At 36.9% G+C, this 23,572-nt stretch overlaps 2 protein-coding genes across 2 annotated transcripts; one reads left to right on the plus strand and one right to left on the minus strand.

The window, feature by feature from the left end:
- The first annotated feature begins 124 nt into the window (after positions 1-124).
- On the plus strand, positions 125-6,012 carry NUDCD2 (NudC domain containing 2). The gene is made up of 4 exons (XM_047864764.1): positions 125-586; positions 2,769-2,817; positions 3,023-3,174; positions 5,511-6,012. Exons 1-4 carry the CDS (start codon positions 398-400, stop codon positions 5,592-5,594), a joined length of 474 nt encoding a protein of 157 aa, XP_047720720.1. The 5' UTR covers positions 125-397; the 3' UTR covers positions 5,595-6,012.
- Positions 6,013-13,717: 7,705 nt separating this feature from the next.
- Positions 13,718-20,753, minus strand: CCNG1 (cyclin G1). Its single transcript, XM_047872737.1, has 7 exons — positions 20,522-20,753; positions 19,157-19,420; positions 17,182-17,435; positions 16,534-16,612; positions 16,356-16,454; positions 15,933-16,127; positions 13,718-15,137 (listed from the first exon to the last, which is right to left on the minus strand). The coding sequence occupies exons 2-6, from the start codon at positions 19,418-19,420 to the stop codon at positions 15,936-15,938; spliced, it is 888 nt and encodes a 295-aa protein (XP_047728693.1). The 5' UTR covers positions 20,522-20,753; the 3' UTR covers positions 13,718-15,137; positions 15,933-15,935.
- Between the last annotated feature and the right edge of the window lie 2,819 nt (positions 20,754-23,572).

A 23,572-nucleotide genomic window follows, 5' to 3' on the forward strand; every position in this document is an offset into this window, starting at 1 on the left:
CCCCACCCCAAGCAGTGTCCAATCATTCTTGGCGTTACTCAATTGTAACTTACAGAAGAGCAGCATTTGCGCAAGCGCATTTCATAGCTGAAAAGGTCGGAAGTCCGCCTTTGGCGTCATATAGGTGGCAGTGCAGTGAGTTCTAGTTTCACTGGTTCCAACCTCCTCTCGCCGTTCCTTGGGTGTAAAGCCCCCGGGTTTCAGTTCTTTCAAACCGGCTACTGAAAGGGTCCTAAATGGCCATTGAAAAGGAAAAAGGAATACGCTGAGACGTCGCTTACGTCCCTGCGCATGTGCAGTGACCTGAGCGGCCTGCCCAGGGCGTGGCCTAAGCGTGGACGCTCCGCGCGTGCGCTCACCTCGCTTCTTGTGGCTGGAGCTGGGAGGCTACTGGAGTATGTCGGCCCCGTTTGAGGAACGCAGTGGGGTGGTTCCTTGCGGGACGCCGTGGGGTCAGTGGTACCAGACCTTGGAGGAGGTGTTCATTGAAGTTCAGGTGCCGCCAGGCACTCGCGCCCAGGATATCCAGTGCGGCCTGCAGAGCCGGCATGTGGCGCTGGCCGTGGGTGGTCGCGAGATCCTTAAGGTAGCGGCAAGTCAGGGCTTGTGCCCAGTTTCTTCCTGGCCTCTAAGTCCCCGAGTCCTAAGGTTCAGGGTTTCCGTGGAAAGACTTGGAAGGCCGAATGGCTCCTTGCCCGAAAGAGCTATAGCATTGGCCTAGTTTTGTTCTGGTCGGAGCCCCCACTCAAGGCTGGTCCTGAGTTGAGTGGAGATTTGAGGAGCCCAATTTTCTGGCTTTCTCAACCAAATGAAACTGCTTCTTTTGTTCCTCTGCGGGTCTTCACCTGGATCTTTAAAGGAACAAATGTTTATCGTACATATATTTTCGTCCAGGCACTGATTTAGGTGCTAGGAGGTCAGAGATGAATAAGACATACGTTTCTTGCACACAGATTGTTCTTGTAGGGAGGCATAATTAAACTAATAAATGTTTAGAAAGTCACGGAAAAGTAAAGAAGAAAATAAGGGATAAGGATATAGGGATGAGGATTCAGAGACGATATCAGGTGATTTATTTTTTCATCAAAATGAGACAAAAATCTGCATGTTTGTGCAGTGGTCAAGCAGATAGTCCAGGGTTGTTTGGAGAGAATAATACTTCTTTTATTCTCATCATGCCCCTTAGATCTGAGAACTGCATTTTCCTGGATAAGCTTTATAGTTAAATTCAATTACGTCGAAGTTGGACTTCTTTCCCAGATTACATACTGACGATGTTTGACTATAGTGTAGCGAAGGGACATTCCTTGATGTAGGATACCTGGCTCTGCCATTTCTCTAATTTTGTAACCTTGGGCAAGAGATTATTCTGTGTCCCTATGCCTTCATCCACAAAGTGTGATAATTATAGTACCTTTCTGATAGGATTGTTTTGAGCATTAGGTGCTATCCATGGGAATTAAGAGTTTGCGCAAGTGCCTGGTATGTAATGAGTTTACATGCTAGCTGTTACTGTTATTTTTAATATGGAAGTGCTTTAAGTGCCTCAGAGAAAAGGAGAGAGTCATGTGGAAGACATTGATTTATGTCAGCTTGGATTTTAATGACCTTTCTGAATAGCTGTGCAGTTCGTGGTTTCCTGAACAGTGGTTTAAGATTACCATTCAAATTTCCCTTAGTAATTTCAGAACTTTAGCAGTGACTTTAACAGTAACTTTATTTACAATTTAGCAGTAACTTCAACTTCAGGATTTTAGATACATGTTTAGTAAGATTTTTTTCTCACTGGTGTTGAAATATGAAAAAATGTGTTTGCTTTATGTGGCATTTTAATTTTATTTCCTAAAACTTAAATTTGGCAAGTAGCAACAAATCAAAATGGATTTGAGCAGATGCATTCTCTTTTAAACTTATGTTCTGTTGATTTCTTTCTTAAAACAACAGTTTCATCACAGCTTATCTGAAATCAGAACTACAGTATGTGCTTTAAAAATTTTTAGTGCTACATTGCCCAACAAAGAGATTGAACCAGATTTTTGAAGTTTATTTTAAAAGACATCATTTCTTAATTTCAGCAGGGAAGCTCTTGTAGTTCATTTTAACTGGTAAAGTCAAAGCATTTCAGATATTAATTTCACATTTGGCTGCTAAGTGATCAGTGATATTTATTCATCTCCTGAAAATTAAGGAGTTCTGATCTTTCTTTTGAGAGCCCTGTGTTGGCAGTAAATATTCCAAGCAGTGTAAACTAGGTTGCATTTCACTTGCTACGAGGAAAGATAGGGTTGAACACCTATCAATATGTTGAAATGGTATAAAATTTTATCTCCCTACCATAACCAAGCTAGACAACTAACATCTTAGATAGGAAATTCCTAATTAGATAGGAAATTAGCAAAGTTGGGGCACTTGGGTGGTCAGTTAAGCGTCCAATTTTGGCTCAGGTCATGATCTCACAGTTCGTGAGTTTGAGCCCTCGTTGGGCTCTGTGCCAATAGCTTGGAGCCTGGAGCATGGTTTGGATTCTGTGTCTGGCTCTCTGACCCTCTCCCACTTGCACTCTGTCTCTCTCTCTCTCTCTCTCAAAAATAGATAAACATTAAAAAAAATTGTAAACAAAAAGGAAATTGGCAAACTCTTAAATCATGAAAGTCTTATAAAAATTAATGACATTAATGTTTTCAGTACATAGATATTTCATGTACTAAAATAAACATTTTTATTTATTTATTTATTTTTGTACTAAAATAAATATGTTTATTTTTCAGGGCAAACTCTTTGATTCTACAATAGCTGATGAGGGAACATGGACTTTGGGTAAGGGTGATCTATAATTGTTGGAATCTTTTTAAAAATTAATCTTGTCTTCAAACTTAGTATGTTTCTTCTGTGGTATCAGGTTCTTTGTCTTTGCAGCTCTGGAAGATAGAGTGATAGAAATGTATTGTAAATAGTTACCTAATGGTTTTTGAAAATATACAATTTTATGATGAACTCTAATTTCTTTGTGTTTTTTGTTTAGAGGACAGAAAAATGGTCCGTATTGTTCTTACAAAGACAAAGAGAGATGCAGCAAATTGTTGGACTTCTCTTCTAGAATCTGAATATGCAGCTGATCCTTGGGTGCAAGACCAAATGCAGAGAAAACTTACATTAGAAAGATTCCAGAAAGAAGTAAGTCAGATGAGTGTATGAATATGTATTGTTAAGCATTTTAAGATCATAGAAAAATTATTTTTTGAAATTAAAACTCAAATTTGGTTACAGAAAAATCACAAAAGTTCTTTAAAGGAGTTTTTAAAATTAAATGGTTAGAAAAATTACTGGTCTTTTTTTGTGGATTTTAGTTTTTCAAAATTTCTGGGGAGGGTTTTGTTTGTACTGCCATAGTTTATAAGTTTAAATTTATTTAATGTACACCAGTAATGCACGAGTGAACTCATAAAAATTTAATTAGTATAGACTTACATAGTGTAAAAAAGTTATAGGTTCCTTTCATTAACATCTCTCCATTCCTTGCTTCTGTTTCATTTTTATCTCATTGATATATTGGCTTGCTGCTTTGTTTGTAACATAAATGCAGGATCACACTATATGTATTGTTTGTTTTTTTTCTCCTTCTAAGTGCTTCAGAATGTTTTCTCATTTGACTGTATCATCGTTATTTATTTAGCTCTTCCCTTTTGATAAGATTTGGATTTTTCGATTTGTATCTATTTCACAGTTTATTCTTTCATCTTTTTGAAACTATTCCAGTGGTCCATTAATTTATCTAGGAGAAGAATTACTGGATCAAAGCACTCTTCAAATTTTGATGGATAATTTCTATGTATGTAATGGTGATTTCCTAATTTGTATCTCCAGTCTAGACTTTTCTCCCAAGTATTGGACTCACGTTTCTAGTTGCATATTCAGCATCTCCACTTGTCGATCTGACCTATCAGACTCAACATACTCAACATGAACTTCCTAACTTCCTCCCACACTTGTTATACCTCTAGCCTTCTCATCTTGGTTGATAGAAACTGCTTGTTCAGAAATGGGAAATCATCCTCCATTCCTAGCTCTCTCTCACACACTGTATCCAATTTGTTAGGAAACCTTACTGGCACTACCTTCCAAGTATATTCAGAACTTGTCCACTTGTCACCACCAACTTTCCAACCACTCTGATCTGGACCACCTGTAATGTCTTGCCTAGGTTACTCTAATAGCCTTCTAATGGTTTTCGTCTACCCTTGCCAAGCTGCAGTGTTTTCAAAACAGCATAGCAGTCCTTTTAAAAATGCAAGTCAGAACACATCGCTTCTCTTCTCAGAACTCTTTCACTCTAGTAAAAGACAAAATTTTTTTTCCAGGCCCTATCTGATATGGTCTTCCATGATCTCCCTGACTTCTTCTCCTGCAACTGTCTGCTTCAGTCATTTTACCTTAGTCATATTGTATTACCTTAGCCTTTTTGTATTTTTGAATATTCCAGGCCATTCCTTTTCTGTCCTTTGGACTACAGTGTTCTCCCAAAGCTTGGCTGACTTCTTCATTGTTTTCAAGTCATTGCTCCGTAAAGCATATTTTGATCTTTGATCATCCTATTTAAATACTATAATCTCATTTCCCTTACTTTGCTCTTCCTTCCTTCCTTCCTTCCTTCCTTCCTTCCTTCCTTCCTTCCTTCCTGGCACTTGTACTAACTGCTAACGCTCTGGATCAGGGGCTGGCAAGCTATGGTCCATGGGTGAAATCTGGCCGACTCCCAGTTTTTGAAGTGAAGTTATACTGCAATACAGCTATGCTTGTTCTTTTGGTATTTTCTTTCATATAGCGATACCAGACTTAAGTAGTTATGGCAGAGACTATGCGGCCTTCATAGCCTAAAATATTTACTACTTGGCTCTTTACAGAAAAGTTGGCCAACCCCTCTACTAGCTAACTTACAGTTTTATTGTTTGTGTTCTCCTATAACAATGGCAGCTCCACCAGTGCAGGGATCTTTGTTTTATTCACTCTTGAATTCCACGTGCTTCTAATGGTGTCTTCCAAACAGTGGAACTCAGTAAATGTTTGTTGAATAAGTGAAATGCCCTCCAAAGACACTAAAGCATGAGTTAGTACTTACTTCATAGGATTATTATGAGGATTAAATATGTTAATAAATGCATTGCTCTTAGAACCCTGCCTGGCATGTAGCAAACTCTCAAATGATGCTAGTTATTAAAATCTATTTTCACACTTTATACTAAGTATTGTGTTTGTCCATACACTTGCCAACCTTTTAATATACGTATTGATCTTCTAAACATTTGTAGATCTGAAAATTCAAATATACCTTCTAATTTTAAGTTCTGTTTTGGCGATTACAGTGAAATTTGGTATCTTTTCACATGTTTATTGGTCATTTAGATTTCCTGTTTTGTCAGTGGCTAGTTCATGTCTTTACCATTTCCCTTTTGGGTTACTTACACTTTTCCTTAAAAGTTTTATTTTATCATAATTTTTTTCATGTCTTTTAGAATCCTGGTTTTGACTTCAGTGGAGCAGAAATCTCAGGAAACTACTCTAAAGGTGGACCAGATTTCTCAAATCTTGAGAAATAACCACTACTTTTTTTTTGCTGCATTCTGTGGATCTCAGCAGATGTTGCCAACTTAATCAAAGGAACAGATTATGTGATGGAAGGAAAATGTGGATACCTGCAGTTAACAAATTGCAAAATATATTTAACTATGGTTCTAAAAATTGTATTCAAATATGAATTACATAGGAAACATCTTAAATACTGTGGAAGCTATTCTACTAATAGAAAGTAACTTTTTTTTTGGACTTGTTTTTTTGCTCAGCATGAAGTTTTATATGCTGCATTTTACTAATTTCATATTTAACCTGTATTTTTAATACAAAAAACATTAGGGTATAGATCATGTGAAATGACCGGGTGCCTTCAGGGACAATTAAATTTTTCTTTCAATAAGTGTAATGCAGGAATAATGATCAATAAACTTTTCTAAATAGGAATTGTGGACCCCTTTGTCTAAGTATACCAGTTCATACAAGGAATTATATTACTGAAAAAAGTTTTAAGAAAGGAAAAGTCCACAAATATATTCTGAGTAATGTAATTTCAAGAGTTAATGAAAATTTCTGAAGTAGCATATTATTCCTTGGGAGATGACTATCAAGAAATTTGAAAAATAGTTAGAAACCTAACAATAGGAATGGATTAATACAAAACAGAAGCAGTAAAGTGAATGTGGTTATTGGGTGAGTCCTTTGTCAGTGACAGAAAGCAAATTATGGTTAATGTTTATAAGTAAGTGACATAATTTTGCTCTTCAGTGATCCAGACACATAAGTATGGATTGTCTTAAAACTGTGATTCATTCTTTTTATGTCCTTTGAAATTTAAAAATATTTCTGTCTATATTTTTTGAAGGTTTTATTTTTAAGTAAGCTCTATACCCAGTGTGGGGCTTAAACCCACAACTCCGAGATCAAGAGTCTCATGCTCCATCGACTGAGCCAGCCACCTGCCCCTAAGAAATATTTTAAACGGTCCCAACATTTAGAAAAGTTACGTGTAAAGTACGCAAATTGTTTTCTTCCTGATCTGTTTGTAAGTTTATGATATGATGCTGCATCACCTCTGAGTACCTTAGTGTGTATTTCCTTCAAAGAACATGCTCTTACATCACAACAATACAACCATTAAAATCAGGAAATTAGCATTGATACCTTCTGACCATCTAATCCTCACATCTTCATTGCATTCAAGTTTAACTGATTGTCCCAGTAATGTCCTATATAGCAAAAGGATCCAGTTGGAATCATGCCTTGCCTTTAGATTAGATGTCAGGTGTCTTTGGTCTACTTCAATCTGTACCAAGTCTTCATTTTTTCTTGACTTTTGCAGCCTTGGCACTTTTGAAGATTACAGGCTAGTTTTGTACAATATCCCTCATTCTGAGTTTTGTCTGATACTTCTTCTTGATTAGATTCAGGTTATGCATCTTTGGCAGGAATGTTACAGAAGTGATGCCACGTTCTTATTGCATCCTGTCATGAGTAACTTTAATTTGTCCTTTTTCTGATGGTCTTTAGATCACTGAATAAGTAGTGTCTGCCAGTCTTATACACAGTAAAGCTATCCTTTTTTGGTTTATAATTTTGTGGGAAAGTAGTTTCAGAGTACTACCTTGTTTTTCATCAAACTTCCAACTTATATCTATATGGACTCATGATTTGCTACTTTGTTCAGTGGGTTAAAATCTATTGTTACCATTACTGTGATGCTCACAGTTTTTCTTGATTTGGCCAGGGGAAGACCATTCTAGGTGACTTCTGTCCTTTTGACATGTCCCATCATTATTTGAGTAATTTCTTACTCTCTTCCATGAGATATAACAGACTTATGGTTTCCCTGCCCTAGCTCAAGAAAAAGCCATTTTTTTTTTAACGTGCCCTGTTTTTTTTAAATGGAGGATGGTATTTAGAAGCCAAGATTTGTGTGCTAGTGAGCAATTGCTGTTGGTGTGTGTGTATGTTGCTTATATATATCTGTATTTATTTCTATATGTATATTTAAAACCATGAGTTCACACTTATGCTTTCATTTCTGATCCTGTGGGGTTCATTTTTCTTTTCTCTCTTCCTATAAAACAATAACAGTGAGAAGCCTGATTCCTATATTCTTAATGTATTTGGTTCCCTATACTAGGTCATCTTCTCATCTTCTCATGAATTCTTTCTTTACTCTGCTCAGAGTCCCGACACCCTGCTCCAAGCAAGGATATCCTCACCTGCTTGCACCCGAACACCCTATTATGGGCCAGTGCAACCCAGCCATACCCTTTGTCAAAATGTCTACCTTGTTCACTTTACCCAGTTACTTTAGGAATTAATTGTTGGGGAAGAGGCTTTTTTCTTCTAATTGGCTTCTCTTCTTGACATTTAGAAAAAAAATACTTTGAATAAACAGTAAATTTAAATCTCCTGTTCATAGTTTTATAAATTTTTAAAAAAATATTTATGTATTTTGAGCGCAAGCAAGAACCAGCAGGGGAGGGGCAGAGAGAGAGGGAGACAGAAGCCTGAGCAGGTCCATACTGTTAGCGCAGAACCCAATACAGGGTTCGAATTTACAAACTGAGATGATGACCTGCGCTGAAATCAAGAGTTAGATGCTTAACCGACTGAGTGAGCCAGGTGCCCCCATAGTTTTGTGAATTTTTAACATATTGATTCTGTTCATAAGTTTTGTGAATTTTAACATGTAGAGGTATGTGTAAGCACCTCATAAATCAGGAGATTGAACTCTTTGCACCACACTGGGCTCAAATTCATGACACTGAGATCAAGTAGACCCATGCTTTACTGACTGAGCCAGCCATGCACCCCAAGAGGTTAGTTTAATCATCACAAAAACAATTCTCTTCTTTGTAGTCATACCCCACTCCTAGCCTCAGACCCTGGCAACCACTGATTAAGATTGTCTCTAGTTTTGTCTTTTCAAGAATGTTACAGCAATGGAATCATACATAATACTAAAAAAAAAAACCCCAGCTTTATTGAAAAATAATCCACATAGTATACATTTTACCCATTAAAAGTATATAATTCAATGGTCTTTAGTATAGTCATCTATTCAGCCATTACTATAGTCAGTTTTCATTTTCATCACCTCAAAACTCATTCCTTTTAGCTATCAACTCTCTCCCTTGATGGAACCCCCAGCCAAGCAACCACTGAATAATCTGCTTTCTATCTCATGAATTTCTTTTTTGGACATTTCATATACATGGAATCATAATATGTGGTCTTTTGTTACTGGCTTCTTCACTTGACATAATGTTTTAGTTGTTTATCCGTGTTCTAGTACGTCAGTATTTCAATCTTTCTATATGGCTGAATAATATACATTATTCAACTGAATAATCTGTTGTATAACTGCCACACATTTATCCATTTGTCAGTTGATGGACATTTGGGAAGTTTTTACCTTTAGGCTATTATTAGTAATAATAGCCAAAACATTCAAGTTCAAGTTTTTATGTGCATGTATATTTTCATTTCTTACCTAGAAGTTCTATAGAAATTATGTCTGATCATTTGAGGAATTTCTGGATTGTTTTCCAAAGTTTCTACACCATTTACATTCCTACCAAATATCTCCACATCTTTGCCAACACTTTTTATGCAATTTTTGTTTTTTATTTTAGTCATCCTAGTGGATATGAACTGGTATCACACTGTGGTTTTTTTGGGTTTCCCTAATGACTAATAATGTTGAGCATCTTTTCTTGTGCTTATTGGCCATTTATATTTCTTCCTTGGAGAAATGTTTATTCAGATCCTTTGCCCATTTGTAATTGGATTATCTTAAGAGTTCTTTATATATTCTGTATGCAGTCTCTTATATTATTTGTATGTATTTTGTTCTATTGTGTAGTTTTTTCACTTTCTTGATGGTGTCTTAAAGTGTGAATGTTTTTAATTTTGATGTATTCTAATCATGCTTTTGGCATCGTGTCTAATAACTCTTTGTGCACTCCTAGGTTATGAAGATTCTTTTCCAGTGTTTTCTTCTAAAAGTTTTATTGTATGTTTTACATTTAGATCTGTCACTTATTTTTTTTTTTGTATAAGCTGTGAAATCTAGTTCATATTTTTGCATGTGGATGTCCAATTATTTCAGAATAATTTATTGAGAAGGCATTTCATTCTTCATTAAATTGTTTTTGCACTTTTGTCAAAAATTAGTTGCTATTTATATGGGTCTGTTTTTGGTCTTCCTATTGTATTCTATTGATCTTTGTGTCTGTCCCTTCACAAATACCACACTACCTTAATAATTGTAATTTTGTGATAAGTCTTAAAATTGGGTAGAAGATTCCTTAAATTTAATTCTTTTTTAAAATTGTTTTGGCTGTTTTAACTTCCTTTGCCTTTCTGTATAAAGTTTAGAATCAGCTAGTCTATATCTACAAAAAAGTCCTGCTAGGGTTTTCATTGGAATAGCATAAGTCTTCAATCCATGAATGTGGGACATCTCTCCATTTAGGATCTCTTTGATTTCAATCATGAGCGTTTTGTGATTTTTAGCTTGTAAAGCATTTACATCTTTTGTTAGATTTATTCCTAAGTGTTCATTTTGTGGAGCTGTTTTAAATGATACATTTTTTGAAATTTCAGTTTCCAATTACATATAAGTAGTGTATAGAAATGTTGATTTTGTTTGTTGACCTTGCATCCTGTGACCTTGCTAACCTTTCTAAACTTATTTCTAGGGTTTTTTTGTTATGAATTCCTGGGATTTTCTTCATAAACCACAAACAGGAGGTTTTATTTAATCAGTACTACTCCATAAGTCTATTTGTTCTTGCCCTATTGCATTTGCTATAAGAATAGAAGTGGTGGAAGTGGCCATCCCTGTCCTGTTTGATTTTCAAATTTTGATTTAATTTTCAAATTTTGAACCTGCTTGTATTTTCCCACATCCCAGAGTTGGTCATGGTATTTTACTGCAGTTTATGTATCTGGATTTGTTTCTTGAAGATTTTTGTGTCTGTTCATCTGGGATACTGGTCAGTAGTTTTGGTTTTTGTATTATATTTATCTTGGTTTGCTGCCAGGGTAATGCTAGCCTTATAAAATGAGTTGGGAAGTGATTCTTCTACTTCCTAGAAGAGATTTGTAGAATTTGTTTTGCCTTCTTTCAGTGTTTCATGGGATTTTCCAGTAAGATTTTAAACAACAAATTCAGTTTTTTTTTTTTTAATTGTTTTAGGTAATCTTTGCACCCAGCGTGGGGCTCAAACTCATGACCCCAACCAAGATCAAGAGTCACATGCTCTACCAACTGAGCCAGCCAGACACTTGAATTCATTTTTTGTTTTTAATTTTTAATTTTTTTAATGTTCATTTATTTTTGAGAGAGAGAGAGGAAGAAAGAGAGAGAGCACGAGTGGGGAGGGAGAGAGAGGGAGACAAAATCCAAAGCAGGCTCCAGGCTCTCTGAGCTGTCTGCACAGAGCCCAATGCAGGGCTCAAACTGAAAACTATGAGATCATGACCTGAGCCAAAGTCAGACACTTAACCAACTGAGCCACCCAAGTTTGAATTCAGTGTTTAAAAACAGAACTTACTCAGGTTATCTAGTTTTAGTTTACATTATTTTAGTTTAGATCTGGTAGTTTGTGTCTTTCAAGGAACCAATTCATATAACTCGATGTGCATAGTTGTTTGTGTTAGGTCCTGAGTGTCCTTTTAACATAGTGGTACCTCTTTCAGGCCTGAGATTGGTCATTTATGTCTTTTTTGTCAGTCTTGCTAGAGACTCATCAATTTTATTGCTTTATTCAAAGAACTGGTTTTTGGTTTTGTTGATATTCCTTATTGTTTTCAATTTCATTGATTTTTTTTTTTAACCCCTCTTTTTATGACCATTTTCCATCTGCTTGCTTTGGGTTTATTCTGCTCTTTTTCTAGTTTCTTTCTGTGGAAGGTTATTGAGACTTTTTTTTTTTTTTCTTAATAAAAGTAATTTGAATGTGAATTACTCTAAGCACTAGTATAGCTACATTTCATACATTTTGATATTTTGAGTTCAAAATATTTTACTCCCTTTAGACTTCACCTTAGAGCCATGAATTATTGAGAAGTCTGTTGGTTTCCAGGTGTTTGTAGATTTTCCTGTTACTGTTCTTAATTCCTAGTTTATGATCAGAGAATATACTTTGTAATTTTAGTTATTTTAAACTTCTTAAGGGTTGTTTTGTGATCCAGGATATGGTCTGTTTTGGTGAATGTTCCATGTCTATTTGAAAAGAATACTTAATCTGCTATTATAGGATAAAGTTTTTTATGTCAGGGATTCAGTTAGTTGTTGGTATTATTCATTTTTTGTATATTCTTGCTGATTTCCTAGCAGTTCTATAGATTACTGGTGTTTAAGTCTCCAGATGTAGTTGAAGCTTTGTCCATTTCTCTTTTCCATGCTGTTTTGGCTTCTTGTATTTTAAGTTCTAATGTCAGGTGCACACAAAGATTTTATTCCTGATTTTAATTGCTCCAACATCTATTTTGTCAAATTGACACAAAAATTGGCATATCTGTTTTTATCTTTATTTTTTTTATGGATTCTCTACCCCCAGTGTGGGACTGAGCCTCATGACCCCAAGATCAAGAGTTGCATGCTGTACTGAGTGAGCCAGATGCCCTCCTCCCCGCCCTAAATTGACATCTGTAAATCAAGCCTATTTGGCTTATGTTTACTCACTTTCGTTTATGAAAATTACAGATTTTAAACTTAGTAAGCGATAACACATCTTATAAAAATCATTTTATTAGTAAAAATAGGAAAAGTAAATTCCATAGTATTATTTTCTGATCATGATGGTGGCACTGAAGTTCATGTGGCCAGAAAATAGTTTCAGTTGTAAAGTACACAATTTCGTAAGTCCATGTAATTGTCTATTTTGGGAGGTAATGTGCAGTGGTTAAGAGCACGGCCTTTGCCTGGATTTAAATCCTCATTCCCAAATATCAGATATGTGACCTTGGGCTAATTGCTCACCTTTTGTGTGGCTCCAGTTCATTTGTAAATTGGGATACTCTGATTTGATTTGGAGGATTTGAGATGATTCATATGAGACATGACAGTAGTACCTGACAGTAGAAAACTATCATTGCTAATCACAAATGTTAGATCTAGAAATGTCTGTTTTTATATTTTTAAGTAAGTACTATGCCCAACATGGGGTTTGAATTTAAGACCCAGAGATTGAGTCACATGCTCTATAGACAGAGCCAGCTAGGCTCCCCAGAAATGTGTTTTAAAAAAATTTTTTTTTCAACATTTATTTATTTTTTGGGACAGAGAGAGACAGAGCATGAACGGGGGAGGGGCAGAGAGAGAGGGAGACACAGAATCGGAAACAGGCTCCAGGCTCTGAGCCATCAGCCCAGAGCCCGACGCGGGGCTCGAACTCACAGACCGCGAGATCGTGACCTGGCTGAAGTCGGACGCTTAACCGACTGCGCCACCCAGGCACCCCCAGAAATGTGTTTTTAGATAGTATGTTACATAATTTGAAATACAGAAGGTTCAGGTGCCCTTTTGAAAACTAACACTGAAAAGAGGGGTTATTATGTCTAAGCTAAGTGCAAAAGGAACTTTATTAACAGTTTTTGTATCAGTAACTCCTTGCAATGTTCACATTGTCTTCTTAGTTTAATTAACATCATTGCTTCAAAATCCTGTTGTTTCAGTTCATATTACCAATTGATCTAAGCAGGCTAACACAGCACCTGGTTGTTAATCTGTCATTACCAAGCACATTGCTGGAATGCCCTTTAAAGTAAGACAGTTTGTACAGAACTTCAAGTGGGCTGAATATAAGGGTGAATTTGTACTGAGGATATCCACAGTAGTCATGAATCTACATGAGAGAAGTAACCAATGTTGCATAAACACTACCTTTTTAATGCACATTAAAACATATTTGTCCTAATCTTGTCTTCTAAAAAGCCATTAGCAAGTAAAGCAACAATTAGGTAAAAGCCATACGATTAGTTGAGATTTTGTTCCTGCTACTGTGCATCTTACTTTCCTGCTAAATTCAAATTTACTGAGTGGAGATAGCTTTTTATTGTGGTTCTGGCATCACATTGCCAAAATAGTTAAACCAGAAGAGGAACAAACACAAACTACCCAGCAAAGGAATGCATGTCAGTAACTTTATTGAAAGATAAATCCCTTAGTACCAAAACATAATGGTAGTTGGTTAGGCTGCCTTTGCCAACTCAGAATTAATCACTGATGAGGTCAGATTATTGAAATAGATGAGCCTTTTGGGAAAACTGAGGTTATCCACAAAACACAGTTTATAAAACTATAAGATATATTATGGTTCTTTGGTTTATTTTCTAGGCACATTTACCCATAACATGTCAAATTTGGGTAGAGCCATTCTGGATGGACTCATATGACTCACTGCACTGCGTAACTGTTTACAACACTTTTAATGCCATAGATCTTCTTATAGACTTAACAGAAAATCCTGAATACTACCTTAACTTCATAATTATGAAGACATCTCTTACTTTTTTAATGACTTTTTTTAGGCACAAGAGGGACAATTAGTGAAAGTATATTCTCTTCCTTTTAAAATTCTAAATTAGCAGTTCTTTTTTTAAATGTTTATTTATTTTTGAGAGAGAGTGCGAGCATTGGAGGGGCAGAGAGGGGGACAGAGGACCCAAAGCAGGCTTTGCACTGACAGCAGAGGGCACGATGCAGGGCTCATGAACCGTGAGATCATGACCTAAGCCAAAGTTGGATGCTTAACCGAATGAGCCAACCAGTACCCCCTGGAATAGCAGTTGTTATAAAAACAGCCCTTAGTAGAAGCTTACGGAGTGTTAAATCAAGTTTTTGGAGTGAAGTTAATTTATTTTGAATTACACAAACCAGTTTTTCTTGATGGGATTAGACGGAGGCAGTAGATATTGTGTAAGTTTTGTCATGGATACAAATATTACCTGTTTTTTAGAAAAAATATTAAAGATAACCTAATATGCCAAAATGACTAGGGCTGTAGTTTTGCTTTTATAAAATGCCCTCAAATTTAAATGTGATTTCCAAGTAGCAATAAAGTCCACATCTCTGGATTATCTGTTTGCACTACAGGTACCAAGAAACCATTTTCACTGCCTAAAACAGTAACCCTTATTATGCCTTAAAAGTGCATTTGTGAATTGTTGGTTTTGATGTATACCTCATAATTTAGAATTTAATTAGGTTACCACTTTTAATACCACCTAAATACAATATACTGACCCAATCTACAAAGTTGGATCAATGTTTGAAATGAAGATTCACAGTTAACCTTCCCAGGCCTGTTATTAACATTTCACATTTATACTCTTAGCTTTGATTTGTATGCCTCACAGATGAATTCAAATTTAATTATAATTCCACTACAGCATGTTAATTAGGTAGTTTTCCCAAATCTGAGAACATCAATGCTAATCTCGTTGTGATGTTTTGAGGCTTCACAGCTTAAATCCATTATAACATTATGGAATCCATAGCTCAGGATTGTGGAGAAAGGCTTCAGAGGAGTATTGTCATTGTAACAATCCTATTTAAACAAAAAATCAAGTTATTAGAAGTCTACAAAATATAAATATTAACTATTAAAAATCAACTGTTCAATTGAAGATTTATAATCATATCATACGTAGATGTGTTAATATTTAGTTTGAATAGGAAAAAGTGAAATCACCACTCAGGTAAATTTAGATGGCACCAATGTGTATCGTATCAGTGACAAGGTTTACATTTTTTATGCATATAACTATTTTCCAGTGTTCTAACTGCTATAGCAATGGTATACAACTACAGCACTGAGACACCCTGGCAGTTTGCAGATACCCAGTGTGGAGATCATCTGCCATAACTTACTTTAAGAATAACATCCAATTTCATACTGATTTTGTTTATAAGTCAATAGTCTCAAATTACTTCATTTATGGTTGAAACTTTTGGTCCTGTTGTCCTACTCAGGCTAGTGTTAACTTTAAATGTGCAAGAACTTGAGTCTACATAAAGCAAAATGAGGTGAAAAATACTGTCTTAGTGCTTCTTTTACAATTCAGCTTATTAAGGTGATTTTCTAAGCTGATAATTTAATGAAGTGGCCAATGTGCATATCAATGATTGGATAAATTCCTTACTCTCAGGGCATTCTATTTTAAATGTAATACATGCCCTCAAATATTAGCTAACTAGATCAGTGCAGTCATTTTCTCCATTGCTATTTTAATTCCATTGTTTATTTTGAAAATAATTCAGATTTTAATTCCTCAACTCTAGAATAAAACTGTAGCATTAGAAGATTTTCTCTGTATGGAGAGTAACTATGAACCAAATTTACCAATTAAGGGACCATTTCAGGAATTGTTGGAAGGTGGGTTATTCTGTAGTAACTATGTTTCAATTGTCGTGCTGTACGTCCAGAAACAATCCATTTCAACTTTTGAACATTTGGTTTGGAACACTTGTTTGATGAATATTCAGTTAAACACTTGGATACAAGCTCTTGCCAGAAGGTCAAATCTCTGCCACTTATCTGTACATAAAAAAAAATTATCAGTCAATAAAAAAGTCCTATAGTATTTAACTATAGCAATAATTGTCATCTTCCTAACATGTGTCTTTCCTTGTCAAATAAATCTGAGGATAAGCTACTTATGTTTCAAACAGACACATGACATCTCATTTTACTTCAGGAGATAGTACAAGTGGTTTAGTTTCTTTTACAGCTGTTAACACCATTTAGGCTATGACCTTGACATACCTTGGAATGTGTCTGAAGACATTCTATTCCTTCTGTTAACTCTACACACTTCTGTGCTTGGATCTCCAGTGCAATGATAGACAATGCCAACACAGAAGGCTAAAAGATAAAATTTAAAGTAAGTATTGAATAGAAAATAGGTATATAAATAGGTTTAATCTTTATGTAAAATATTTACCTTTGCTTTAGAAAATATGATCCTGCAGTGGCATGCCTTAAGCTGAGCTTCTAGTCTTTCAAAATTAAGACTATTCTTCCTTTAAAAACAAAATGAGATTAATTTTATATAGAAAATTTAAATGTAGTCACAAGAGATTTTTAGAACACTGAAATCATTTTAAAGTAAAGTTTATGCACACTTACCACAGAAAATAAATTATTTGAAGAATTCCTTCAATGGCATTAACTTCTTAAAGATGTCATAAATGAATTTTAAATAATTGGTTCCCCCTTCTTGAAAAATGTATCATGCCACAACTATCCAGTTTTTTAATCTATTTCTACACCTACTAAAGTTCTTTTTCCATAAATCTGTTAGATGCTTACTTACTAGGTTCTATGAGTTAACTAGTCTATAAATGGAAAATGTAATAAAAAAATGTAAACATGTCCTTTAATCCTAAGAATTGGCCTTCACAGACTTCAAGAAGCTGTTGACAGCTTCTGCTGGATAGTGAAGTGAAAGTGCTGAAGGTGTCATTTTGTTTACTTTTTTTCCCCTCATTTTACTTATTTTCATTAGAATTATCCCAAGATACTGATTATTTGCAACATCCAGAATACCATTTTGATTTCCAAATCTTTGGGCAAAACAAAGGTCACATACCTTTCAACTGGCAAGTTCTCTTGAATGAGTGAATAGTAGAGTTGCAGAAATTGAAAGGCAGTAGTAGCTTTGACTTTCCAACACACCTTCTCCAATACAATCTTTTCCATTCTCATCAAGTCTGAAACTGTGAACCTATACTGGCTTATTCGGATCAAGTCAGTTGCCAATGGGACATTCCTTTCCTCTTCTATTGATTTTACAGCCAGATAGAAGCAGCTCAGCCCAACACACCCAAGGTGTTTGGGCTGTACCTAAAAAGACAGTAAGCCCATTTCTTTAGCTTATTTCAGTTAAAAAAAACCCATAAAGGATAATATAGAACTCAGACCCATCATTATGATAATGTATCCTTGAGGTTTATTTTTCAACTGTGAAGGACCTAACAATATCCAATCATACTTCAACTGCTGCCGGTCAATGCTATGTACCTACTTGGAACCAATTTTGGAGAAAGTGGACTAAGTTTCAGTGTAATGTTTGACTTCAGCCCATATGAAACTTTTTGTTTCCCCCTTTGTAACTCACTGTAGAACTGTCAGCACTGTGTTCTAGTTGGGCCAAATAATTAATTGGTCAAAGGCTTCTGTGAGGACTGAAACACCTTTACAGTTTATGCACAAAATTTCTTCCTAGGATGATGTGTTTTTCCAGGCTGTTTTCTTTATGTAATGTGTAAAATAGTTTTTAAATACTTTAGCACACTGTTTATTCTGCTTCTAAAGCTTTACCCACTCCCAGTCTTTTATTTATTCTTTCCAGAATACCGACAATGTAACAGTGTCAAGCTTCTATCCACCCTAAATTCCAGCTTAAACTAAACTTTAAGAAGCTTGTACCAGTGTTTGTACCCTTCTTTTCTTGGAACCCCTCTAATATATTTATTCCTCTTTAGATGTTTAATTTTATTATACTTTGCATTGTATAATAGTTATTGGCGCAAACATTCTCCCATAAGATTATAATATTTTTAAGGGACAGATGTGTATTATTAATCTGTGCAACATTTATAGATTCAAAGGTAGTGTCCAAAGAATAGTTTAATTTGTCTGAGCAAGTTTTTTGAACCATCCAATTCAGCAAATACTAAGTTCTTTCTGTATATGATGTGTTGTGAAGGACTAAAAGATGAGTTTCATTCCAATTGCTGTATCATCTCATTCACTAATGACCATGGGCACAGAGAAGGCAGATATATTTTTAACAGTCAAGCAAGCTCTGAAAGTTACATGGATGTCCACTTATCCAGTATAGGAAAATAATTACATATGTGTTCCTCCTTCAAAAGATACTGTCTTCCCTACTGTATGCAAACTGATGTTGGAAATGGCAATTATAAGCAAGATCTGAATAGGTCTAGGGCTAAAACAATTAGAACTTTATATATGACTAGAAATTAAGATACTCTATTGACCAGGTGGTTCACAGCATCAAAAAAACAAAAACAACAAAAACAGCAAAAAACCTCTCTCTTAAGTAGGCTTCACGCCCAGCATGGAGCCCAGCTTGGGGCATGAACTCCTGACCCTGAGATCAAGCCCTGAGTTGAGATCAAGAGTCGGACGCTTAACCTATGAGGCACCCCAGTGCCCCAAACCTCTAATTCTTAACCACAATCTAGCATTCGGCCTCTAACAAATTTCTTTAAATTTAAAAACAACAGTAAATAAATGAAAATGCCCAACCAAAAATTTTTAAAAAACAACAGCCACCTCTCATACTGGGAGAGTCTGCAATTATTTGTTATTAGGTTGTTTTTCAATGTCAGAAGTTAAATCTAATGATGCATTCCTCTTGATTCTAAGGAAGAGTATTCATCAATGCTATAGCACACAGAATCATCACAATGTTTTGGCTACTTGATGAATATAAAAAGGTCAAGTTTATGAATACCAGCCCAAAGCTAGCTATTCCATCTCCAAAACACACTGAGCAAAATTAAGAAATACTCTGTGTAATGTAGCTTTAAACATACCTTCATTTTGGACAGGAATCTGTCCAGTAAATTCACAGCTAGAGAAAATGTCTCCGTGTCGAAGCCAAAGAACTGAGTTAGACTAAGAAGATCTTTTACTTCAAAGTCCCTTAGCCTTGCAGTCATTCTGAGGCCATTATCGTGTGCAGATTCGATTAGTCTCAAGCCGCAGACCTTTGGCTGACATCTCGACTCCTGTTCCAACAGGGCATTCAGCTGGTGTAGCAGTTTCTGAGAGTCAGTTGTTGTCAGTACCTCTATCATCTATATATAGAACAAGGCACAGAAAGGAGTGTTAAGAAAAGCCCTTCCTGCCTTCAACAGAAAGCCAAACAGTTTTTACTCATCTCCCCTCCCCCAAAGCAGCTAGTGAATCTAAGTCCTTGCAAAGTGCCATCTGTTACCCCCAACCCCATCCCACCAGTTGGTCACATCCCAAATTGTGAGTTTTCTACAGGGTGGGAGCTGTGCCTTAAAAAAATTTGCAAACCTTCAAGAAATTCTTGTTCAAGCCATTCACTGTCAAGAAATACCTATGAATATCGATGCTGCAAGGGTGAAATTAGATGGTAGTATGTATTCTATATATTAGCAACAAGGAACTGTTAATGTTAATTTTACTTAATCTCTAGTGCCTCATCTGTAAAGTGGGTATGACTATTATTACCTACCTCATAGGCTTGTGTGGAAAAATGAAATCACCTAGGTATAGTGCTTAGCACCTATAGTAAGTACCTAGTAAACACGGGACAATAATAACTTATTTCTACGTCTGTAAAACGAGGTAACAATATTGGTCTCTGAATGGCTATTAAGATGATTCACCTAGAGTTTTGCACAGTGCGTAACACACAGCGCTCAATAATTGATAACTGTTATTGGTATCAGGAAAGGAAGCTTAAAGCGTGCTATGGGAACACGGAGTGAGGGCAGGAGGCTAATTTAGTTGCAAAATGAATTTAGGAGTTTCATTAATTTAAAAGCCGGTATTCCACAGCTACTATGTCCTGGCCACAACTAAGCCCCGGATACAGGGCTACCTCCCATACTACAACTGAAAGACAGGGAGGCAGGGGGATCTTTAAAGTGGGGCGACGGACGCAGATGAGGAACCACTAACTTTATGGGTCCAGCTCTTTTAGCCCTGGGCTGGTCCCTGGGGCCTGGCCAACCTGGCGTTAATACTTCTCAGGAGGTCGGGTCTGGCCCCGCCCCTCCAAGCTCGAACTAGCCTGGACTTGTTGCTTACAGCAGCTGGAGAGTTAACTTGAGAAAAAGGGCGCGGGCCGAACTTACCCTTCACCCAACGCCCCCAACCCTGCTACCTAGCTGCACCACGAAGTCAACCCCGAAGTCCCAGCTCACCTTGACCGCGACTGCGGCTCCTCGGTGGTAACCTCCCTCCCCGGGCCTGCTCTCACCTCACCCCAGGATATCAGATCCGACAAGCCCACGAGGCGAGAGGACTCGCGGGTAAGAGGTGAGTGGCCCGGGGAGGGGGAGCCGTCCTGGGTGGAGGTCTCCGCAGCGCCGCCCAGACGACACTGCCCACCACAGAGTCAGCTCGGAGCCGAAGGGGCCGCGCCTGACTGCCCGAGTAATATATTGGAGGGCGGGGCTTTCCCGAGTCGGGAGGGGGAGGGGGAAATTTTCGCCCCTGATTGGTGTAGTTCCTTTGATGGATGGCCCCAGCGGTCCAAAGAGGGCTAGTCTGTGGAGGAAGAAGTCTAGCCAATCAGCACACACTTCCCATCAGAGTCAAATTCTCCGCCCCTTTAGACCACGCCCTACTTCCTCTAAGCGTCTCTCATTGGAGAATTTTCTAAAGCGTCTTCAATGAAGGGGAGGTCGAACTAAATGCTGCACGCCCCCTGTCCCGGGTAAGGTCTCCTCTGGCAACCGGATTGGCCAGGACATCCTTCCAGAGTGTACTGGGAGTTTTTGTTTCCTGTGGTTTAGTAAAGTGGTTCGGCCTTCTCTTTTTAAAATTACAGTGGCTAGTTACAAAACACAAAGTAAAGCCTTGATTTTTCATTACAGATGGAGAGTTGGTGTATTTTCTACGGGGTGGTGTATTAAATTTCATAGGTTTCTTCTTGTGAGCTTTGGATATCAATATTTCTTGCCTTAATTTGCTTTTTGTATAATTTATCAAAGAATGGAGTCGGGGTAGGTACAGTCTTGGTCTTTACCAATTTTCTGAATTTTATTTTATTTATTTATTTAAAAAAAATTTTTTTTTCAACGTTTTTTATTTATTTTTGGGACAGAGAGAGACAGAGCATGAACGGGGGAGGGGCAGAGAGAGAGGGAGACACAGAATCGGAAACAGGCTCCAGGCTCGGAGCCATCAGCCCAGAGCCTGACGCGGGGCTCGAACTCACGGACCGCGAGATCGTGACCTGGCTGAAGTCGGACGCTTAACCGACTGCGCCACCCAGGCGCCCCTGAATTTTATTTTTTAACAAATTGAAAGAGAAAAGTAGGTAGCTTTTTAAGGGCTTAAAATGGAAGGTGTGTGGTTGACTCCTAAGAGGAGTACATGGGGAAATATTTGTAGTAACTATGAATCTAAGTCCACAGATCCGTGTGTGAAGTGAGCCCATGCCACGTTGGTGGGAAAATAATTGGCCTGAAGCCTTCCTGGACTCCCTTCCTCTTTCTCTCACTGTCACAGATGAGAAGGGTCTGCGTTAAAAGGACCTGAGGACTGGTGAGCAAGGAGTCAGTTATCAGTTCTCATGAACTGTGCTGGGATGTCTCTGTTCTCATGATCTCTTCCTGGTTAGTGGCCATCTGGGCTATTAAAAGTAAAACTCTGAAAGATTTACTGGTATTTCTGCTCTTTACGGTGTATTTTCTTGAGGCAATGCCACAGAACCAAGTCCTGAAATGGGGGCAGAGTTGTGGAGAGAAAGGGGGAGGAGAAACTGGGGAGAAAAGTTAATATTTCAAAATAACACCTCAGCCACAAAATCATGTTAGTTGACAAAGTGCAGCCTTTCAAATGGGGAAGGGGCCTTGGTCCTCCTTGAAAACAAACTTACATAATGAATATAAATGGACAATTTAAAAAATACAATAATGTGTGAGTTTACAAATGTACATGTTTGTCTTTTGGCTTTTAGTTACAGCATCATTCACTGATATCTATTGAACACATAATACGTGCCAGTGGAGAACAACATATATTGGTCCCTGTCCTTGTGGAACATGTAAGGCTTGTGGATACTATGAACACATAGACTTTGGAATAAAACTTTTTCAAATCATAGGCTACTAACTAGCTATGTGACTTTTAGCAAGTTATTAAATCACATTGAGTTTCCATTCTTTTTTCAAAAATGGGAAGTAAAAGCACCCTCTTCATAGCATTATTGAGAAGATTAAAGCAAAGTACATAAAGAAGTAGGCAATATGCCTGGAACAGAGTAAATACTTGCTAAATAGTAGCCTTTATTATTAAATTACTAACATTTCTTTGGAAATGTCTTGCTTAACCATACATTTGATTGTGTTTTCTCTATTGTCAGATTTAGTGTTCTCAGCCTAGAATCAGACTATTAGAATATTATTTATTTAAAATTAATAAAAGTATCTAAGTTGCATGTATTATTTTCTATACCTATTATGCTTGAAATTTTCACATGAGACTCTACGTAATATATCATTATTTATGTAAAAATGTTTCTCTCACATTAGAATCTTATTATTATTATTTTAAAATCTGCAGGGGCGCCTGGGTGGCGCAGTCGGTTAAGCGTCCGACTTCAGCCAGGTCACGATCTCGCGGTCCGTGAGTTCGAGCCCCGCGTCAGGCTCTGGGCTGATGGCTCCGAGCCTGGAGCCTGTTTCCGATTCTGTGTCTCCCTCTCTCTCTGCCCCTCCCCCGTTCATGCTCTGTCTCTCTCTGTCCCAAAAATAAATAAACGTTGAAAAAAAAAAAATTTAAAAAAAAAAAAAAAAAAAAAAAAAAAATCTGCAATTCCCTACATGAAAGAAATTGTTTCAATAGCGCTAAAGAAACATTGATTAAAAATAACTCAAGTCAATTGGATATTCCTTACCTTTTCTCGTTCCCCTCACCCCATCATTTTTATTCATAATATTAGAATACAATCATTTAAATAATTGAAAAGACCTAACTAGAAAAATGTGCAAATGTACCACCCAATTATGTGCTCTTGTGAAAGAAAGAAAATGAGCCATTCATTAGTTATGATTTTATTTTTAAAGATGTGTAGATTTAATAGTGAGTTTCTGTCAGGAATAATTCAAATGACTGGCTTCTAAGGTATTTTCTAGGCTCAATGCTATATGCAGCTGCCATCTTCTTACTTTCTTCTCCGTCGACAGTTAAGTGCAGCAAGAACCAAAGCTCAGAATAATAGCCTTGAGGCTGGGCAAGAATCCCAG

Source organism: Prionailurus viverrinus, chromosome A1 (genome assembly GCF_022837055.1).
Source record: "Prionailurus viverrinus isolate Anna chromosome A1, UM_Priviv_1.0, whole genome shotgun sequence".
Lineage (NCBI taxonomy): Eukaryota > Metazoa > Chordata > Mammalia > Carnivora > Felidae > Prionailurus > Prionailurus viverrinus.